The 17,548-nt window shown below is 40.9% G+C and overlaps 1 protein-coding gene across 1 annotated transcript; it reads left to right on the forward strand.

Annotated features, from left to right (window-relative positions):
- The first annotated feature begins 1,828 nt into the window (after positions 1–1,828).
- LOC116375764 (trichohyalin-like) lies at positions 1,829–16,017 on the forward strand. The gene is made up of 19 exons (XM_031832845.1): positions 1,829–4,079; positions 4,200–4,403; positions 4,733–4,783; positions 4,889–4,960; positions 6,186–6,350; positions 6,512–6,583; positions 6,680–6,730; positions 6,836–6,907; positions 7,989–8,153; positions 8,483–8,533; positions 8,640–8,711; positions 9,793–9,957; positions 10,080–10,349; positions 10,507–10,560; positions 11,392–11,481; positions 12,120–12,431; positions 13,576–13,835; positions 14,872–14,926; positions 15,989–16,017. The coding sequence occupies exons 1-19, from the start codon at positions 1,829–1,831 to the stop codon at positions 16,015–16,017; spliced, it is 4,461 nt and encodes a 1,486-aa protein (XP_031688705.1).
- The last annotated feature ends 1,531 nt before the right edge of the window (positions 16,018–17,548 follow it).

Genomic DNA, 17,548 nt, shown 5'->3' on the forward strand with positions numbered 1-17,548 from the left:
CCACACCAGACTCATCATTTCATCTCATAGTGAGAGAACCACACCAGACTCATCCTTTATTCTAGCCTTCATTAAAAAGTGTCTAGGTCAGACAGTGTGGAAATTCAAGATGTGGCTTCACCTCCTAAAAGACACTTATTGTCCCTACCTCCCATTCTCTCTCTCTCTCTCTCTCTCTCTCTCTCTCTCTCTCTCTCTCTCTCTCTCTCTATGCTTTGCTCCCATAGGAGAATGATCGAGGCTAAAAGTTCATATTAGCATGGGTAGTGCCATTGAGAGCTTCCACCATTTCAATGTAGTCAACTGGGTGGGACTTCCACTTCATTGGCTGATCTTTCCTGGTGAACTTGTTGTAGTCATGTCCAACGCTCATCTTGACGGATCAGCCAAAAATTACTACTTCAAAATGGAGATAGCCTCAATGGCACTGCCAATGCTGTTAGACGCTATAATGCCACAGACACAAAGAGGAGACCCCTGTCTCTATGTTTGCTCCTCGTCTGAATCTCAGGTGACAAGGGATGTCGTACTATGGCTCAGTTTACACAGGCAGCCCAATTCTGATCTTTGTTTCACGAAATGGTATTTTGACCTGTAAAATATTGAATGTAAAAATATCTGATTTGTACGTTTGTTGATGTGTAACTCTGTGTTGTTGTTTTTGTCGCACTGCTATGCTTTATCTTGGCCAGGTTGCAGTTGTAAATGATAACTTGTTCTCAACTGGCCTACCTGGTTAAATAAAGGTGAAATAAATAAAACTATGAACTTGTAGTCTGTAGTTGCACACAGTGAAGCATTGAGGATGAGTAATTGCATTCTTAGAGTGATGTCATAATGGATCATGCGGTCATAAGAAGATAGAATCCTCTTGCTATTAGGCTAGAATCTTAGGTGGGAGAACATTCCGAGAGAAGATTAGTTGGAGAAGGTCATCATATTGGTAAGTCGTGTTTATACATTTTTCCAAAAGTTATGGTGAATCTACTATAATGGAGAGGACGGTTTTAGGCAAATATGATTATGTTTAAATTAATATTTTCTTGGTTAAAGATTGGTTTGCATTAATTTATCTAAATTGATAACTGTATAATCTGGATTGCGGAACCTATGCTTGATTACTGAGGAGTTTCAATTGATTAGTAATGTCTTAAAACACATTTAACATCATAGTGTAGTATACTATAAACATTTAGAAAAGATTTACACAAAATCTATCGTATAAAGAGAAGTTTGCATAATTGGTTGGTCACAGCTTTATACATTTGGATACAGGGCTGTCTTATGGTGAGATGCAAGATAATGTATTAGAGGCACTATTAGAGGCACTAGAAATGTAGGCATTGATGAAAGACACCGCATAGATTAAATGCTTTAATAGTAGTTTGAATGGCTATAATGAACTGTTAAAAGAGACTTGCTTGATGCCGATGCCGTCTTTAGGTTGTTAAAGGATTTGTTTTCCTTTAGCAGCATCCTATAGGATGCTAAATATTTACGAACTCACTTTTAGAGCTCATTCGTTATGGAAGTGCACAGTATTGGTCAGAGCGACTGGCATGTTGAGGTGGGCCTGCTAAGGAAAGAGGTAGGCCTGCTAAAGCAATGGGCCTGTATGGAGGAGACGAGACGGATAGAGAGACAGAAGATGGAGATGTATGCAGAAGAGAGACAACAGCAGGATTACCAGCATCTGGAGATGAATAGAGAGAAGGTGTTGAAGGAGGTGGAGAGGGACGGACTTGAGAGGATGAAGAGGGAGGAGAAGAAGGAGCTTGCAAAAATAAATCAAATGAAGGATGAAGAGTTGCTGTTAATGGATATTAGAATGAGGGAAAGGGAGAGAGAGATGGAGGAGGAAATGAGGAGGTTCAGGGAGAAATCTGAGAGGCAGAAGGTAGAGAAACAGATGGAGCTCCAGAAGAAGAGACAGGAGGAGAGAGATGAGTGGGAGATATTTGAAAATAAGAGAGTGGAGGAATGGAAAGAGTTTTACAGGAAGGAAGAAGACATCCGAAAGGAAGAGTCATGGATGAAAGCAGAAAGGAAGGCAAATAGAAAGGTGGAAGAAGGAAAGAGAAAGATGGGAGAAGAACAACAGATGCTGAAAAAGCAAGCCAGTCTAACGGAGACACTGAGTGATGGAAAGAGAAGAAACCTGGAAGAGAGAAAGGAAGATGAAAATAATATGGGAGAAAAGTGTGTGAAGGAAGCAAGGGAAGGAGACAGGGGAGAGCTCCTGAAAGAAAAGAGACAGAGACAGATTGCAGAAGAACATTTGACACACATGGAGAAACAAATGATGGAGAGGGAGGGGGAGAGGAAGAGAGAACTTGAGAGTCAGATTAGAGAAGAGAAAAGGAAGCACGAGGAGGAAATAAAAATGAGGAAACTGAAAGAGGATCTAATGAGAGAAAAGAGGCATAGACAGATTGCAGAAGAAAATAGGACACATATGGAGAAACAAATGAGAGAGCTGGAGGAGAGGGAGGAGGAGAGGAAGAGAGAACGTGAGAGTCAGATTAGAGAAGAGAAAAGGAAGCATGAGGAGGAAATAAAAATGAGGAAACTGAAAGAGGACCTAATGAGAGAAAAGAGGCATAGACAGATTGCAGAAGAAAATTTGACACATATGGAGAAACAAATGAGAGAGCTGGAGGAGAGGGAGGAGGACAGGAAGAGAGAACATGAGAGTCAGATTAGAGAAGAGAAAAGGAAGCACGAGGAGGAAATAGAAATGAGGAAACTGGAAGACATGAAGAATGAAATGTTTGGAAAAATTAGAGAGTTGGAGGAGGAGAGGAAGAGAGAACTTGAGAATCAGATTAGAGAAGATATGAGAAAAAGAGAAGAGGAAATGAAAATGAGGAAACTGGAAGAGGACCTAATGAAAGAAAAGAGGCAGAGACAGATTGCAGAAGAAAATTTGACACATATGGAGAAACAAATGAGAGAGCTGGAGGAGAGGGAGGAGGACAGGAAGAGAGAACTTGAGAGTCAGATTAGAGAAGAGAAAAGGAAGCACGAGGAGGAAATGAAAATGAGGAAACTGGAAGACATGAAGAATGAAATGTTTGGAAAAATGAGAGAGTTGGAGGAGAGGATGAAAAAGATGGAAAGACAGCATGCAGAGAAGACCACGATGGAGGAGGAGAAGGAGGAAAGAAAGAGGGTGGAAGACACAGTGAGGATGAAAGAGCTAAACAAGACAGCCTTGGATGTGTGGGAATTTCACTTTGGAAGTCATGAATGTCTGAAACACAGAAGTGATTCAGAATGTTCAGATTGTGATGACAGTAAAAGTGTCAAAGCACACCAGAAGAAGACAGACAAAGGGAAGAATGAAACGATGGAAGCACTCCTGAGCGAGGACGAATTTAACAGTAGTGATGATGATCATGGTTTCACTGAGATGAAACAAAAGGATGGACATAAAAATATGCTTGTTGAGGAGAAGGTAGCTACAAATTGCTGTCAAAATGATCACCCAGGAAAAGTCAAAGTTCAAAATGACCTGGCAGGTGATATAGACTGGTCAGAGAGTGACTACAGCGAGATTGAGGAAATAATCGACAGTGACACTGAGGACATTAGTGAAGAAATAAAGGAAACGGATGAGGAGGAGGAGGTTGAAGATAAGACAGATATTGAGAGTGATGAGAGAACAGTAAGAAATGTGATAAGAAGTGAATGTGATGATGATAAGAGTGGGAAACCAAACATGAAGAAAGGCATGGTTGACAAAGACAATACGGACAACAACGTTGAGAAAGAGAAAACAACCCAAAGCAACACAAAGAGAGAGGAGGGTGAGAGAAAAGAGGTTCATCAAAGCCAAGACACAGAGACATACAAAACCAATGGTGCGACAGAATCTGACGAGCTCACTTTGGCTCCTGGAAAGGGGTCAGATAGCAATGACAGTGAGAGGGTCAAATCCAACCAAGAGAAAGAAAAGGATGACCAAAAGGACACAGGACAGTTAGAGAGTCAGGAGGAGAAGAAGGAGGACAGGATACTTGCTGGAGCAGAGGGAGAGACTCAGCATCCTCAGGAAGACCAATCGGAAACATGCAAAGGTAAAAAAAAAAAATTGTTTGGCAACATATGTAAATGATCACTGATTAAATGTAGAGAACTCCACTGATGTCAATGACACTTACCTTTGTCATCTCTTTCAGATTTTTCAATTTTCGCAGCGGCAATGGTTAAGACTCAGGGCCCAGACGAGGATCAACTAGCAGTTGAAGGAAAGACTAACAACACTCAGACAGACCAGGCAGCAAAGGTCAAAGGTGAAAAGGAGCTGGATAATGACTGGTCAGAGAGTGACAGTGAGATTGAGGAAATTACAGCTGATTTTGAGATTGATGAGGAAACAGACCAACCAGCAACGTGCGGAGGTAAGAAGGCAGTCAGTGGAATTACAGTGAGGAGTGCTGATCTTGTTTGACAGCATGTGAAAATCATCACTAATATTTTATAATTGTAGGAAACTCCCGTGAAATCAATAACACTTACCTTTTCACCCACATTTTCACACACCATTTTTTTCAAATGTCAGATTACTCCATCTCTATTGCTGAGGAGGTTAAGATTCAGGACCCTGACAAGAATCAACCAGCAAAGCTCAAAGGTAAAAAGGGGACAGACAGAGAATAAATTGTGATATGTGAGGGTAGTTTCAACACTTTCACTTACACTGACTGTATACCACCTCCCTCTCCTCCAGATTCCTCCATCTTCTTGGCTGGTGCTGAGGTCAAACAGACCCAGTGCAAAGGTCATCTTAGATTATAGTTCTTTTGTACTTTGAAAGTGTTATACAACTGCACCCCCCTCCCCCACTGTTGGTATTAACATCCTTAATTTTACTATTTCTTGTTAGATGTCTCCTTGGTTGCTGCAGCTGAGTCAAAGACTCTGAAACCTCAGGAGGAGCAGCCAGCAAAGTGTAAAGGTAAAGACCAAAGCCCGGTTTCCCGATAGCGATGGAACTGAAGCTTACTAGTGTTTAAGTAATGCAGCTTTCTTATAACGGCCGAAGATGTCACATGCGTTTCAACAAAACACCACGCAGAGAGAACGTTCACTAAGTTCATTGTTGGAGAAGGTGTAGATATTGATTGAAAGAAAGGCAGGGCTGCTCCTTGATCAGATTTCTCCATTCAAATCTTACCTTAACATTAGAATTATTCCACAGTACTGATGACGGATCAGCTCCCAGAAAGCTATTACCAACTCATGGCTGCAAAATATTGAGGGTGCTTTTTCTGATGCTTACCCTATAATAATGCACTAAATCACAGATAAATTTGGCACATGTACTTAAAAATCATGAAATATATATTGAGGCAAAAATTACAGACCGTAAAGTCTACAAATAGAAGTCAATTGACTGAAGATTAAATAGATTTGAATATGATTGAAATACAGGCCTGTGTAGCCTACTGAACTTCGCTTGTTGAATTGCCAAGACATTGACAACTGTTTATTTGTAGTCAACTTCATGCCGAAGTTATCGTCAGTCACAGAGAGACAGATAAACGTCTTGTTTCTATGTTTAGGGGAGATCTTCTGCGCAGAAGGTGATGTGGAAGGGCAAAAAAAGCATTTAACAAAGCACTTAGCTGAACTACGAGTGGTCTGAGGCAGCATTTTCAACTGCAACTTGACTAATTATGGTTTTGGGAAACAGCTCTGAGATTTAACAATGCTCCTATGAAGGTTCTAATGATTAACATATCCTTATGATGGTTTTGGGAAACAGCTCTGAGATTTACCAAGGCTCCTATGAAGGTTCTAATGATTAACATATCCTTATGATGGTTTTGGGAAACAGCTCTGAGATTTACCAAGGCTCCTATGAAGGTTCTAATGATTAACATATCCTTATGATGGTTTTGGGAAACAGCTCTGAGATTTACCAAGGCTCCTATGAAGGTTCTAATGATTAACATATCCTTATGATGGTTTTGGGAAACAGCTCTGAGATTTACCAAGGCTCCTATGAAGGTTCTAATGATTAACATATCCTTATGATGCTTTTGGGAAACTGGGACCTGGATTATAACATATTGATACAATGTTGAATGCTGAGATAGTTTATTATCATGTTCAAGGCGCTTCTCTTATTTCTGTTTTTCTGTGTGTATTAATGTCCATTCTCTCTATTTTCTTGTCAGATTTGTCTGTGTTTGCTGCAGCCGGAGGAAAGACTCAGGACTCAGCAAAGGTCAAAGGTGAAAAGGACCTGGATAATGACTGGTCAGAGAGTGACAGTGAGATTGAGGAAATTACAGCTGATTTTGAGTTTGATGAGGAAACAGACCAACCAGCAACGTGCGGAGGTAAGAAGGCAGTCAGTGGAATTACAGTGAGGAGTGCTGATCTTGTTTGACAGCATGTGAAAATCATCACTAATATTTTATAATTGTAGGAAACTCCCGTGAAATCATTAACACTTACCTTTTCACCCACATTTTGACACACCATGTTTTTCAAATGTCAGATTACTCCATCTCTATTGCTGAGGAGGTTAAGATTCAGGACCCTGACAAGAATCAACCAGCAAAGCTCAAAGGTAAAAAGGGGACAGACAGAGAATAAAGTGTGATATGTGAGGGTAGTTTCAACACTTTCACTTACACTGACTGTATACCACCTCCCTCTCCTCCAGATTCCTCCATCTTCTTGGCTGGTGCTGAGGTCAAACAGACCCAGTGCAAAGGTAATCTTAGATTATAGTTCTTTTGTACTTTGAAAGTGTTATACAACTGCACCCCCCTCCCCCACTGTTGGTATTAACATCCTTAATTTTACTATTTCTTGTTAGATGTCTCCTTGGTTGCTGCAGCTGAGTCAAAGACTCTGAAACCTCAGGAGGAGCAGCCAGCAAAGTGTAAAGGTAAAGACCAAAGCCCGGTTTCCCGATAGCGATGGAACTGAAGCTTACTAGTGTTTAAGTAATGCAGCTTTCTTATAACGGCCGAAGATGTCACATGCGTTTCAACAAAACACCACGCAGAGAGAACGTTCACTAAGTTCATTGTTGGAGAAGGTGTAGATATTGATTGAAAGAAAGGCAGGGCTGCTCCTTGATCAGATTTCTCCATTCAAATCTTACCTTAACATTAGAATTATTCCACAGTACTGATGACGGATCAGCTCCCAGAAAGCTATTACCAACTCATGGCTGCAAAATATTGAGGGGGCTTTTTCTGATGCTTACCCTATAATAATGCACTAAATCACAGATAAATTTGGCACATGTACTTAAAAATCATGAAATATATATTGAGGCAAAAATTACAGACCGTAAAGTCTACAAATAGAAGTCAATTGACTGAAGATTAAATAGATTTGAATATGATTGAAATACAGGCCTGTGTAGCCTACTGAACTTCGCTTGTTGAATTGCCAAGACATTGACAACTGTTTATTTGTAGTCAACTTCATGCCGAAGTTATCGTCAGTCACAGAGAGACAGATAAACGTCTTGTTTCTATGTTTAGGGGAGATCTTCTGCGCAGAAGGTGATGTGGAAGGGCAAAAAAAGCCTTTAACAAAGCACTTAGCTGAACTACGAGTGGTCTGAGGCAGCATTTTCAACTGCAACTTGACTAATTATGCTTTTGGGAAACAGCTCTGAGATTTAACAATGCTCCTATGAAGGTTCTAATGATTAACATATCCTTATGATGGTTTTGGGAAACAGCTCTGAGATTTACCAATACTCCTATGAAGGTTCTAATGATTAACATATCCTTATGATGCTTTTGGGAAACAGCTCTGAGATTTATCAAGGCTCTTATGAAGGTTCTAATGATTAACATATCCTTATGAAGCTTTTGGGAGACTGGGACCTGGATTATAACATATTGATGCAATGTTGAATGCTGAGATAGTTTATTAGCATGTTCAAGGCACTTCTCTTATTTCTGTTTGTCTGTGTGTATTAATGTGCATTCTCTCTCTTTTCTTGTCAGATTTGTCTGTGTTTGCTGCAGCCGGAGGAAAGACTCAGGACTCAGCAAAGGTCAAAGGTGAAATGGACCTGGATAATGACTGGTCAGAGAGTGACAGTGAGATTGAGGAAATTACAGCTGATTTTGAGATTGATGAGGAAACAGACCAACCAGCAACGTGCGGAGGTAAGAAGGCAGTCAGTGGAATTACAGTGAAGAGTGCTGATCTTGTTTGACAGCATGTGAAAATCATCACTAAAATTTTATAATTGTAGGAAACTCCCGTGAAATCATTAACACTTACCTTTTCACCCACATTTTCACACACCATTTTTTTCAAATGTCAGATTACTCCATCTCTATTGCTGAGGAGGTTAAGATTCAGGACCCTGACAAGAATCAACCAGCAAAGCTCAAAGGTAAAAAGGGGACAGACAGAGAATAAAGTGTGATATGTGAGGGTAGTTTCAACACTTTCACTTACACTGACTGTATACCACCTCTCTCTCCTCCAGATTCCTCCATCTTCTTGGCTGGTGTTGAGGTCAAACAGACCCAGAGCAAAGGTCATCTTAGATTACAGTTCTTTTGTACTTTGAAAGTGTTTATACAACTGCACCCCCCTCCCCCACTGTTGGTATTAACATCCTTAATTTTCCTATTTCTTGTTAGATGTCTCGTTGGTTGCTGCAGCTGAGTCAAAGACTCTGAAACCTCAGGAGGAGCAGCCAGCAAAGTGTAAAGGTAAAGACCAAAGCCCGGTTTCCCGATAGCGATGGAACTGAAGCTTACTAGTGTTTAAGTAATGCAGCTTTCTTATAACGGCCGAAGATGTCACATGCGTTTCAACAAAACACCACGCAGAGAGAACGTTCACTAAGTGCATTGTTGGAGAAGGTGTAGATATTGATTGAAAGAAAGGCAGGGCTGCTCCTTGATCAGATTTCTCCATTCAAATCTTACCTTAACATTAGAATTATTCCACAGTACTGATGACGGATCAGCTCCCAGAAAGCTATTACCAACTCATGGCTGCAAAATATTGAGGGGGCTTTTTCTGATGCTTACCCTATAATAATGCACTAAATCACAGATAAATTTGGCACATGTACTTAAACATCATGAAATATATATTGAGGCAAAAATTACAGACCGTAAAGTCTACAAATAGAAGTCAACTGACTGAAGATTAAATAGATTTGAATATGATTGAAATACAGGCCTGTGTAGCCTACTGAACTTCGCTTGTTGAATTGCCAAGACATTGACAACTGTTTATTTGTAGTCAACTTCATGCCGAAGTTATCGTCAGTCTTAGAGAGACAGATAAACGTCTTGTTTCTATGTTTAGGGGAGATCTTCTGCGCAGAAGGTGATGTGGAAGGGCAAAAAAAGCATTTAACAAAGCACTTAGCTGAACTACGAGTGGTCTGAGGCAGCATTTTCAACTGCAACTTGACTAATTATGCTTTTGGGAAACAGCTCTGAGATTTAACAATGCTCCTATGAAGGTTCTAATGATTAACATATCCTTATGATGGTTTTGGGAAACAGCTCTGAGATTTACCAATACTCCTATGAAGGTTCTAATGATTAACATATCCTTATGATGCTTTTGGGAAACAGCTCTGAGATTTATCAAGGCTCTTATGAAGGTTCTAATGATTAACATATCCTTATGATGCTTTTGGGAGACTGGGACCTGGATTATAACATATTGATGCAATGTTGAATGCTGAGATAGTTTATTAGCATGTTCAAGGCACTTCTCTTATTTCTGTTTGTCTGTGTGTATTAATGTGCATTCTCTCTCTTTTCTTGTCAGATTTGTCTGTGTTTGCTGCAGCCGGAGGAAAGACTCAGGACTCAGCAAAGGTCAAAGGTGAAATGGACCTGGATAATGACTGGTCAGAGAGTGACAGTGAGATTGAGGAAATTACAGCTGATTTTGAGATTGATGAGGAAACAGACCAACCAGCAACGTGCGGAGGTAAGAAGGCAGTCAGTGGAATTACAATGAGGAGTGCTGAGCTAGTTTGACAGCATGTTCAAGGTGTTATGTCTGTCTAGTAATGTACTTTCTCTCCCTTCTCTTGTCTGTGTTTGCTGCAGCTGGAGGACAGACTCAGAACACTCAGACAGACCAGGCCACAAAGGTGAAAGGTGAACAGGACCTGGACATTGACTGGTCAGAGAGTGACTATGACAGTGAGGGAACAATGGATAGTGACAAAGAGTTCATAGATAAAGACGAATGGACAAAATGGAGCGTGGACATTGAGGAAAAGAAAGCGTGTACACAAGTCCAACATGATGGAAATACAGCTGAGAGAGACATCATAAACCAAGAGAAGAAAAAGGTCCAGCCAGCAAAATGCAAAGGTGAGAGAGAGAGAGAGAGAGAGAGAGAGAGAGAGAGAGAGAGAGAGAGAGAGAGACCACACTAGATGATAAGGAGAAGTTCAGATTGTGAAGTGAGCATGAATTCCCTCAGTATGTTTATCAATCGTTCCTCTTGCCCACCTCTCTCCCCCGACAGATTTATCCATCTTTTCAGCTGGTGCTCAGACTCAGCAGACCCAGCAGTGCAAAGGTAAGAAAGAGGATGGGTGCAGCATTATGAATTGCTGTGTCACATAAGACCCACTACCCACTGGGCAAAAACTGGTTGAATCAGCCTTCTTTCTACAAAATAATTATCTATTTTATGACATGACATTGAATCAATATGGAAAACGACTTGGATTTGCAAAACGTCATCAATGTAAAGGAATTTCAGGATGTTTTTTTCCACACAGCTTTTCATCTAAATCCAATTACATGGTTTACATTTAGTTGATTTCACATTAGTTGTCAACTGAATCAAATGTAAATTAAAACTAGACTTTAAACTGACATCTGTGTCCAGTGGATAATATATATTTTATTTTCATGTCATCTTAGTTTACAGTTATTTTGTACACTGAAACCATTAAGTCTATGGTAGTCACACATTCATATTTGGATTGCAGCCTACTACATGAATACATTGATCTGTTGGACCATTGATATTCAAACTGTCCTACAACTTGTTTAGTAAACTACATTGAGTTTAGTTCATTTGAAAGCATGTTCAGTATGAAAGCATCGTCAACACTGTACATCTTTTAGTGTTTATGGTATTATTATCAAACACACTCCTTTTGATATTAACTCCAGTCATTTTACTTTATCTTGTCAGATGTCTCCATAGTTACTGCAACTGAGTCAAAGACTCTGAAACCTCAGGAGGACCAGCCAGCAATGTGCAAAGGTGAAAAGGTCTAGAATTACCATATTGATGCAATGATGAGTGCTGAGCTAGCTTGAAAGCTGTCTCTGTATTGTATCTGTTATATATCTGTCTATATCTGTTCCTCTTTTCTCTTGTCTGTGTTTGCTGCAGCTGGAGGAAAGACTCAGAACACTCAGACAGACCAGGCAACAAAGGTCAAAGGTGAACAGGACCTGGACATCGACACAGACTGGTCAGAGAGTGACTATGATAGTTACGATGAATTCATAACTGAAGAAGTATGGCAAAAGTGGAAAGAGGACAATGAGAAGAAAAGACAAAACAAAGATGACACAGTTACACCATTACCGAATACAGATAGGATTGATGGAGAGGTCTCAAGAGAAAAGATTGGAAAGATAAACCAAGAGCAGAGGGCTGCAGCCGAGGGAAAGACTCAGAACCCTCAGACATATCAGCCAGTAAAGGTCAAATCTGAAAATGACCTGACAAGTGGGGGAATGAACCAAGAGAAGACAGAGATAGAGGTCCTTCAGAGGTCTCGTCAGGAACAGCCAGCTAAGTGTAAAGGTCAGGAGGGTTGGAGGACCATGCTATAACCAGTAGAACTGTCTTTTTACATTTAACATTTACATTTTAGTCATAGAGCAGATGATCTTATTCAGAGCGACTATACTGGCCCCCCGTGGGAATCGAAAACACAACCCTGGTGTTGCAAGCACCATGAAATACCAACTGAGACACACTAGGCTCTAAATAACAGAGATTATGTTTATTTCCAATCCCCTCTCTCTCTCTCTCTCTCTCTCTCTCTCTCTCTCTCCTCTCTCTCTGTCTGTCTGCCTGTCTGTCTGTCTCTCTGTCTCTCTGTCTCACAGGCATGGCCAAGGTACCCCCGGTTCAGCAGGCCAAAGTGAGTTATAAAAGTGAGATTGTCCAAAAGAAAGATGGGAATGACAAAGTGACAGAGCCAAAGACAGATGCAGAGCTCATTATGGAAAAATATGAGAGGATGGTGGAAGAGGGGAGACGGGGGCCTGGTCAGAAGGATAGGAGAGATAAAGACATGGCCAAAGAGTCTAAAGAAGAGCAGCGCAGGCTGAGGAATGAGAAGGCCCTTCAGGATCACCTGGACAGTGTAGAGAATCAGGAAGGGACAAGCAAACAGACCAGACAACCACAGTGTATAGGTAGGACCAGGCAAAGTGACAGGGGACTCGAACAGAAAACATTTCATTCTCTGTGGTTTAATAGCGAAGAGCACCATTGTTCTCTCCCAAAAGTTAGGTTGGTGAGTAAAACCCGTAAATTAAAATAAGTACAAATAAATACATTTGAACTGCATCAGGGATGGCGTACACAGATGTTTCGGCTTTGCAGCCTCCTTCAGGGTGGTTTAGCATCACATTGTACTGAGACGACGCCATCTTAATCCTCATGGGGAGGCTAATAAAACTATTACATTTAAGTAACAGCAGTGTATCTCACTAAGGTACTGAGTTATGTGTGACTGCAGTTTATTAACACAGTACTCCTCTAGTGCATTGAAACAGTTTATAGAACCTAACTATAATTTTATTGCTGTGTGTTGTTGTCCTATCAAATTTCCATTCATGTATATTCCTTTCTGTCCTTAGATTACTCTATTTTCACTGCATCAGGGCTAAAGAGCAAGGACCCGTATGATCAACAGCCAGTAAAATACAAAGGTAAAACATGAAGGGGGACAGAGAGGGACAGACTTTTCACAAAGTATTTGATGGCACAGTGAGGTGTCGGTAAAAAGGATGAGAGATATAGAGACAGACAGACAGACACACTATAGGCTCTAGTTCTCAATTGGAATAGAACTGTTTGATGTCTATTTTAGGAAACATGGCTGATGTTTGTTTTGGATCATTTTCTTTCTATCTATATATCTGTCACTCTGTCTCTATCTCTTTCTCTCTCTTAAACGCGTTCGCACACGTACACGCACACGCATGCACACACGTTCACTCTGTTTTCCTCTATCTATCTCTGTCTCTCTCTGTCTGTCTGTCTGTCTGTCTGTCTGTCTGTCTGTCTGTCTGTCTGTCTGTCTGTCTGTCTGTCTGTCTGTCTGTCTGTCTGTCTGTCTGTCTGTCTGTCTGTCTGTCTGTCTGTCTGTCTGTCTGTCTGTCTGTCTGTCTGTCTGTCTGTCTGTCTGTCTGTCTGTCTGTCTGTCTGTCTGTCTCTCTGTCTCTCTGTCTCTCTGTCTCTCTGTCTCTCTGTCTCTCTGTCTCTCTGTCTCTCTGTGTCTCTGTCTGTCTGTCTGTCTCTCTGTCTCTCTGTGTCTCTGTCTCTCTCTCTCAGGCATGGCCAAGGTCCCCCCGGCTCAGCAGGCCAAAGTGAGTAATAAAAGTGAGATTGTCCAAAAGAAAAATGGGAATGACAAAGTGACAGAGCCAAAGACAGATGCAGAGCTCATTATGGAAAAATATGAGAGGATGGTGGAAGAGGGGAGACGGGGGCCTGGTCAGAAGGATAGGAGAGATAAAGACATGGCCAAAGAGTCTAAAGAAGAGCAGTGCAGGCTGAGGAATGAGAAGGCCCTTCAGGATCACCTGGACAGTGTAGAGAATCAGGAAGGGACAAGCAAACAGACCAGACAACCACAGTGTATAGGTAGGACCAGGCAAAGTGACAGGGGACTCGAACAGAAAACATTTCATTCTCTGTGGTTTAATAGCGAAGAGCACCATTGTTCTCTCCCAAAAGTTAGGTTGGTGAGTAAAACCCGTAAATTAAAATAAGTACAAATAAATACATTTGAACTGCATCAGGGATGGCGTACACAGATGTTTCGGCTTTGCAGCCTCCTTCAGGGTGGTTTAGCATCACATTGTACTGAGACGACGCCATCTTAATCCTCATGGGCAGGCTAATAAAACTATTACATTTAAGTAACAGCAGTGTATCTCACTAAGGTACTGAGTTATGTGTGACTGCAGTTTATTAACACTGTACTCCTCTAGTGCATTGAAACAGTTTATTGAACTTAACTATACTTTTATTGCTGTGTGTTGTTGTCCTATCAAATCTCCATTCATGTATATTCCTTTCTGTCCTTAGATTACTCTATTTTCACTGCATCAGGGCTAAAGAGCAAGGACCCGTATGATCAACAGCCAGTAAAATACAAAGGTAAAACATGAAGGGGGACAGAGAGGGACAGACTTTTCACAAAGTATTTGATGGCACAGTGAGGTGTCGGTAAAAAGGATGAGAGATATAGAGACAGACAGACAGACAGACAGGCAGGCAGAGAGAGAGAGAGAGAGAGAGAGAGAGAGAGAGAGAGCACACAAGCACACTATAGGCTCTAGTTCTCAATTGGAATAGAACTGTTTGATGTCTATTTCAGGAAACATGGCTGATGTTTGTTTTGGATCATTTTCTTTCTATCTATATATCTGTCACTCTGTCTCTATCTCTTTCTCTCTCTTAAACGCGTACGCACACGCATTCACTCTGTTTTCCTCTATCTCTGTCTCTCTCTCTGTCTCTGTCTCTGTCTCTCTCTCTCTCTCTCTCTCTCTCTCTCTCTCTCTCTCTCTCTCTCTCTCTCTCTCTCTCTCAGATTACTCCATCTTCTCTGTGGGCCAACAGGGGGTTGCAGAGCCCCCTCCAGCCCAGAAGACTAAAACAACCAACCCCCGCAAAGGTAATAACAAGAGCAGTTTGATTCATCGGCTCATCAATAAGAATGTATAAGAGCAGCCATTTTTAATAATCTTCAACAGCCCCAGAGTCTCTTCCCCCTTATCCCCCGTTTCTCTCTCAATTCAATTCAAATGGATTTATTGGCATGGGAAACATAAGCAAGTGAAGTAGATAATAAACACAAGTGAAATAAACAATCACAAATTAACAGTAAATATTACGTTCACAAAAGTTTCAAAGGAATAGAGACATTTAAAATGTCATATTATGGCTATGTACAGTGTTATAAGTACAAAAGGGAAAATAAATAAACATAAATATGGGTTGTATTTACAATGGTGTTTGTTTTTCACTGGTTGCCCTTTTCTTGTGGCAACAGGTCACATATATTGCTGCTTTGATGGAACGCTGTGGTATTTCACCAAAATAGATATGGGAGTTTATCAAAATTTGATTTGTTTTTGAATTCTTTGTGGGTCTGTGTAATATGAGGGAAATATGTGTCTCTAATATGGTCATACATTTGTCAGGAGGTTAGGAAGTGCAGCTCAGTTTCCACCTCATTTTGTAGGCAGTGTGCACATAGCTTGTCTTCTCTTGAGAGCCAGGTCTGCCTATGGCAGTCTTTCTCAATAGCAAGGCTATGCTCACCTAGTGTGTACATAATCAATGCTAATCTCTCTGTCTCTGTCTCTGTCTCTGTCTCTGTCTCTGTCTCTGTCTCTGTCTCTGTCTCTGTCTCTGTCTCTGTCTCTGTCTCTGTCTCTGTCTCTGTCTCTGTCTCTGTCTCTGTCTCTGTCTCTGTCTCTGTCTCTGTCTCTGTCTCTCTCTCTCTCTCTCTCTCTCTCTCTCTCTCTCTCTCTCTCTCTCTCTCTCTCAGATGTCTCTATATTTGCAGCTGGGAAAAATCGTTTGGCTAAAGTCTTGAAACCCCTTGTGCGCAAAAAAATGAAGTCAGAATGCATAGGTAAGAGAGGAGAATGTTACAACTGATAAGTGAAGTTTGTTTGACACAGTATTACATGATTCTAACAGTGATACTTTTTGTTGGGTCTTTTTTCAGTTCCTGACGTTTTCCTTGCTAAGAAGTGACCTCTGCAATTTGAAAAATATTTTCTGAAATTCATTTTCATTCATTCCCTTGTTTTCTATATACATTTTTAAATTCTTCAAGCATTATAAAATAATAAAATCATTTTATCATCAATGGTTTGTGTGTGCACATTGTTTTTAAGGGTCAGATCAAGACCAATTCTGTGTTCTGTGTTTTGCTAGAGAGAAACAGTATGGATACTGTCCCAGATTCCTAACCTCTAGGGTTTGCAAAGTCTTTCAAAAAAACATTCACCAGCCTTAGATTCTCCAATGTTTTTTTTGTCACATTAGACTTGAAAGATATGCTAGCAGAATTGAGCGTGCCAGAGAAAATGGTCTCTAATGTACCCACAGTTTAGTACTCAAAGCATTCTTTCTCTCTTTAGGATTGTCACAGATGGTTGTGGCCACAGAGCTCGCCAGTTTGTAGTCCTAAAAACTGGAAATGAAACCTTGTGGTACAGATAGGGGTCTACCTGTGCCTGAGCACCTTAGTTTAAATATCAACAGTACTGCCCCAGCAGCATACCATTTGATTAACACTTGATAACACTTGATTTACATCATCATCAATTCTCGGTCTGGTTGGACTTCACGCAGCAGAGAGAGGCAGAAAGACATAGAGAGGAGTGTTTGCATCTCCGACCCTCCGACCCATGTCCACCCCTTCTTCAGTCGGGAGTTGCACGTGTGTGTCAGGGCAGCAGCAACACAGGTAGTCTACACTCTAGCAAACCATCATACACTAACATACAGTGTATGATGGCCCCCTTGAACTTTGCGACCTTTTGCCACATTTCAGGCTTCAAACATAAAGATATAAAACTGTATTTTTTTGTGAAGAATCAACAAGTGGGACACAATCATGAAGTGTAACGACATTTATTGGATATTTCAAACTTTTTTAACAAATCAAAAACGGAAAAATTGGGCGTGCAAAATTATTCAGCCCCTTTACTTTCAGTGCAGCAAACTCTCTCCAGAAGTTCAGTGAGGATCTCTGAATGATCCAATGTTGACCTAAATGACTAATGACGATAAATACAATCCACCTGTGTGTAATCAAGTCTCCGTATAAATGCACCTGCACTGTGATAGTCTCAGAGGTCCGTTAAAAGCGCAGAGAGCATCATGAAGAACAAGGAACACACCAGGCAGGTCCGAGATACTGTTGTGAAGAAGTTTAAAGCCAGATTTGGATACAAAAAGATTTCCCAAGCTTTAAACATCCCAAGGAGCACTGTGCAAGCGATAATATTGAAATGGAAGGAGTATCAGACCACTGCAAATCTACCAAGACCTGGCCGTCCCTCTAAACTTTCAGCTCATACAAGGAGAAGACTGATCAGAGATGCAGCCAAGAGGCCCATGATCACTCTGGATGAACTGCAGAGATCTACAGCTGAGGTGGGAGACTCTGTCCATAGGACAACAATCAGTCGTATATTGCACAAATCTGGCCTTTATGGAAGAGTGGCAAGAAGAAAGCCATTTCTTAAAGATATCCATAAAAAGTGTCGTTTAAAGT

The sequence above is a fragment of the Oncorhynchus kisutch genome, linkage group LG10 (genome assembly GCF_002021735.2).
Source record: "Oncorhynchus kisutch isolate 150728-3 linkage group LG10, Okis_V2, whole genome shotgun sequence".
Lineage (NCBI taxonomy): Eukaryota > Metazoa > Chordata > Actinopteri > Salmoniformes > Salmonidae > Oncorhynchus > Oncorhynchus kisutch.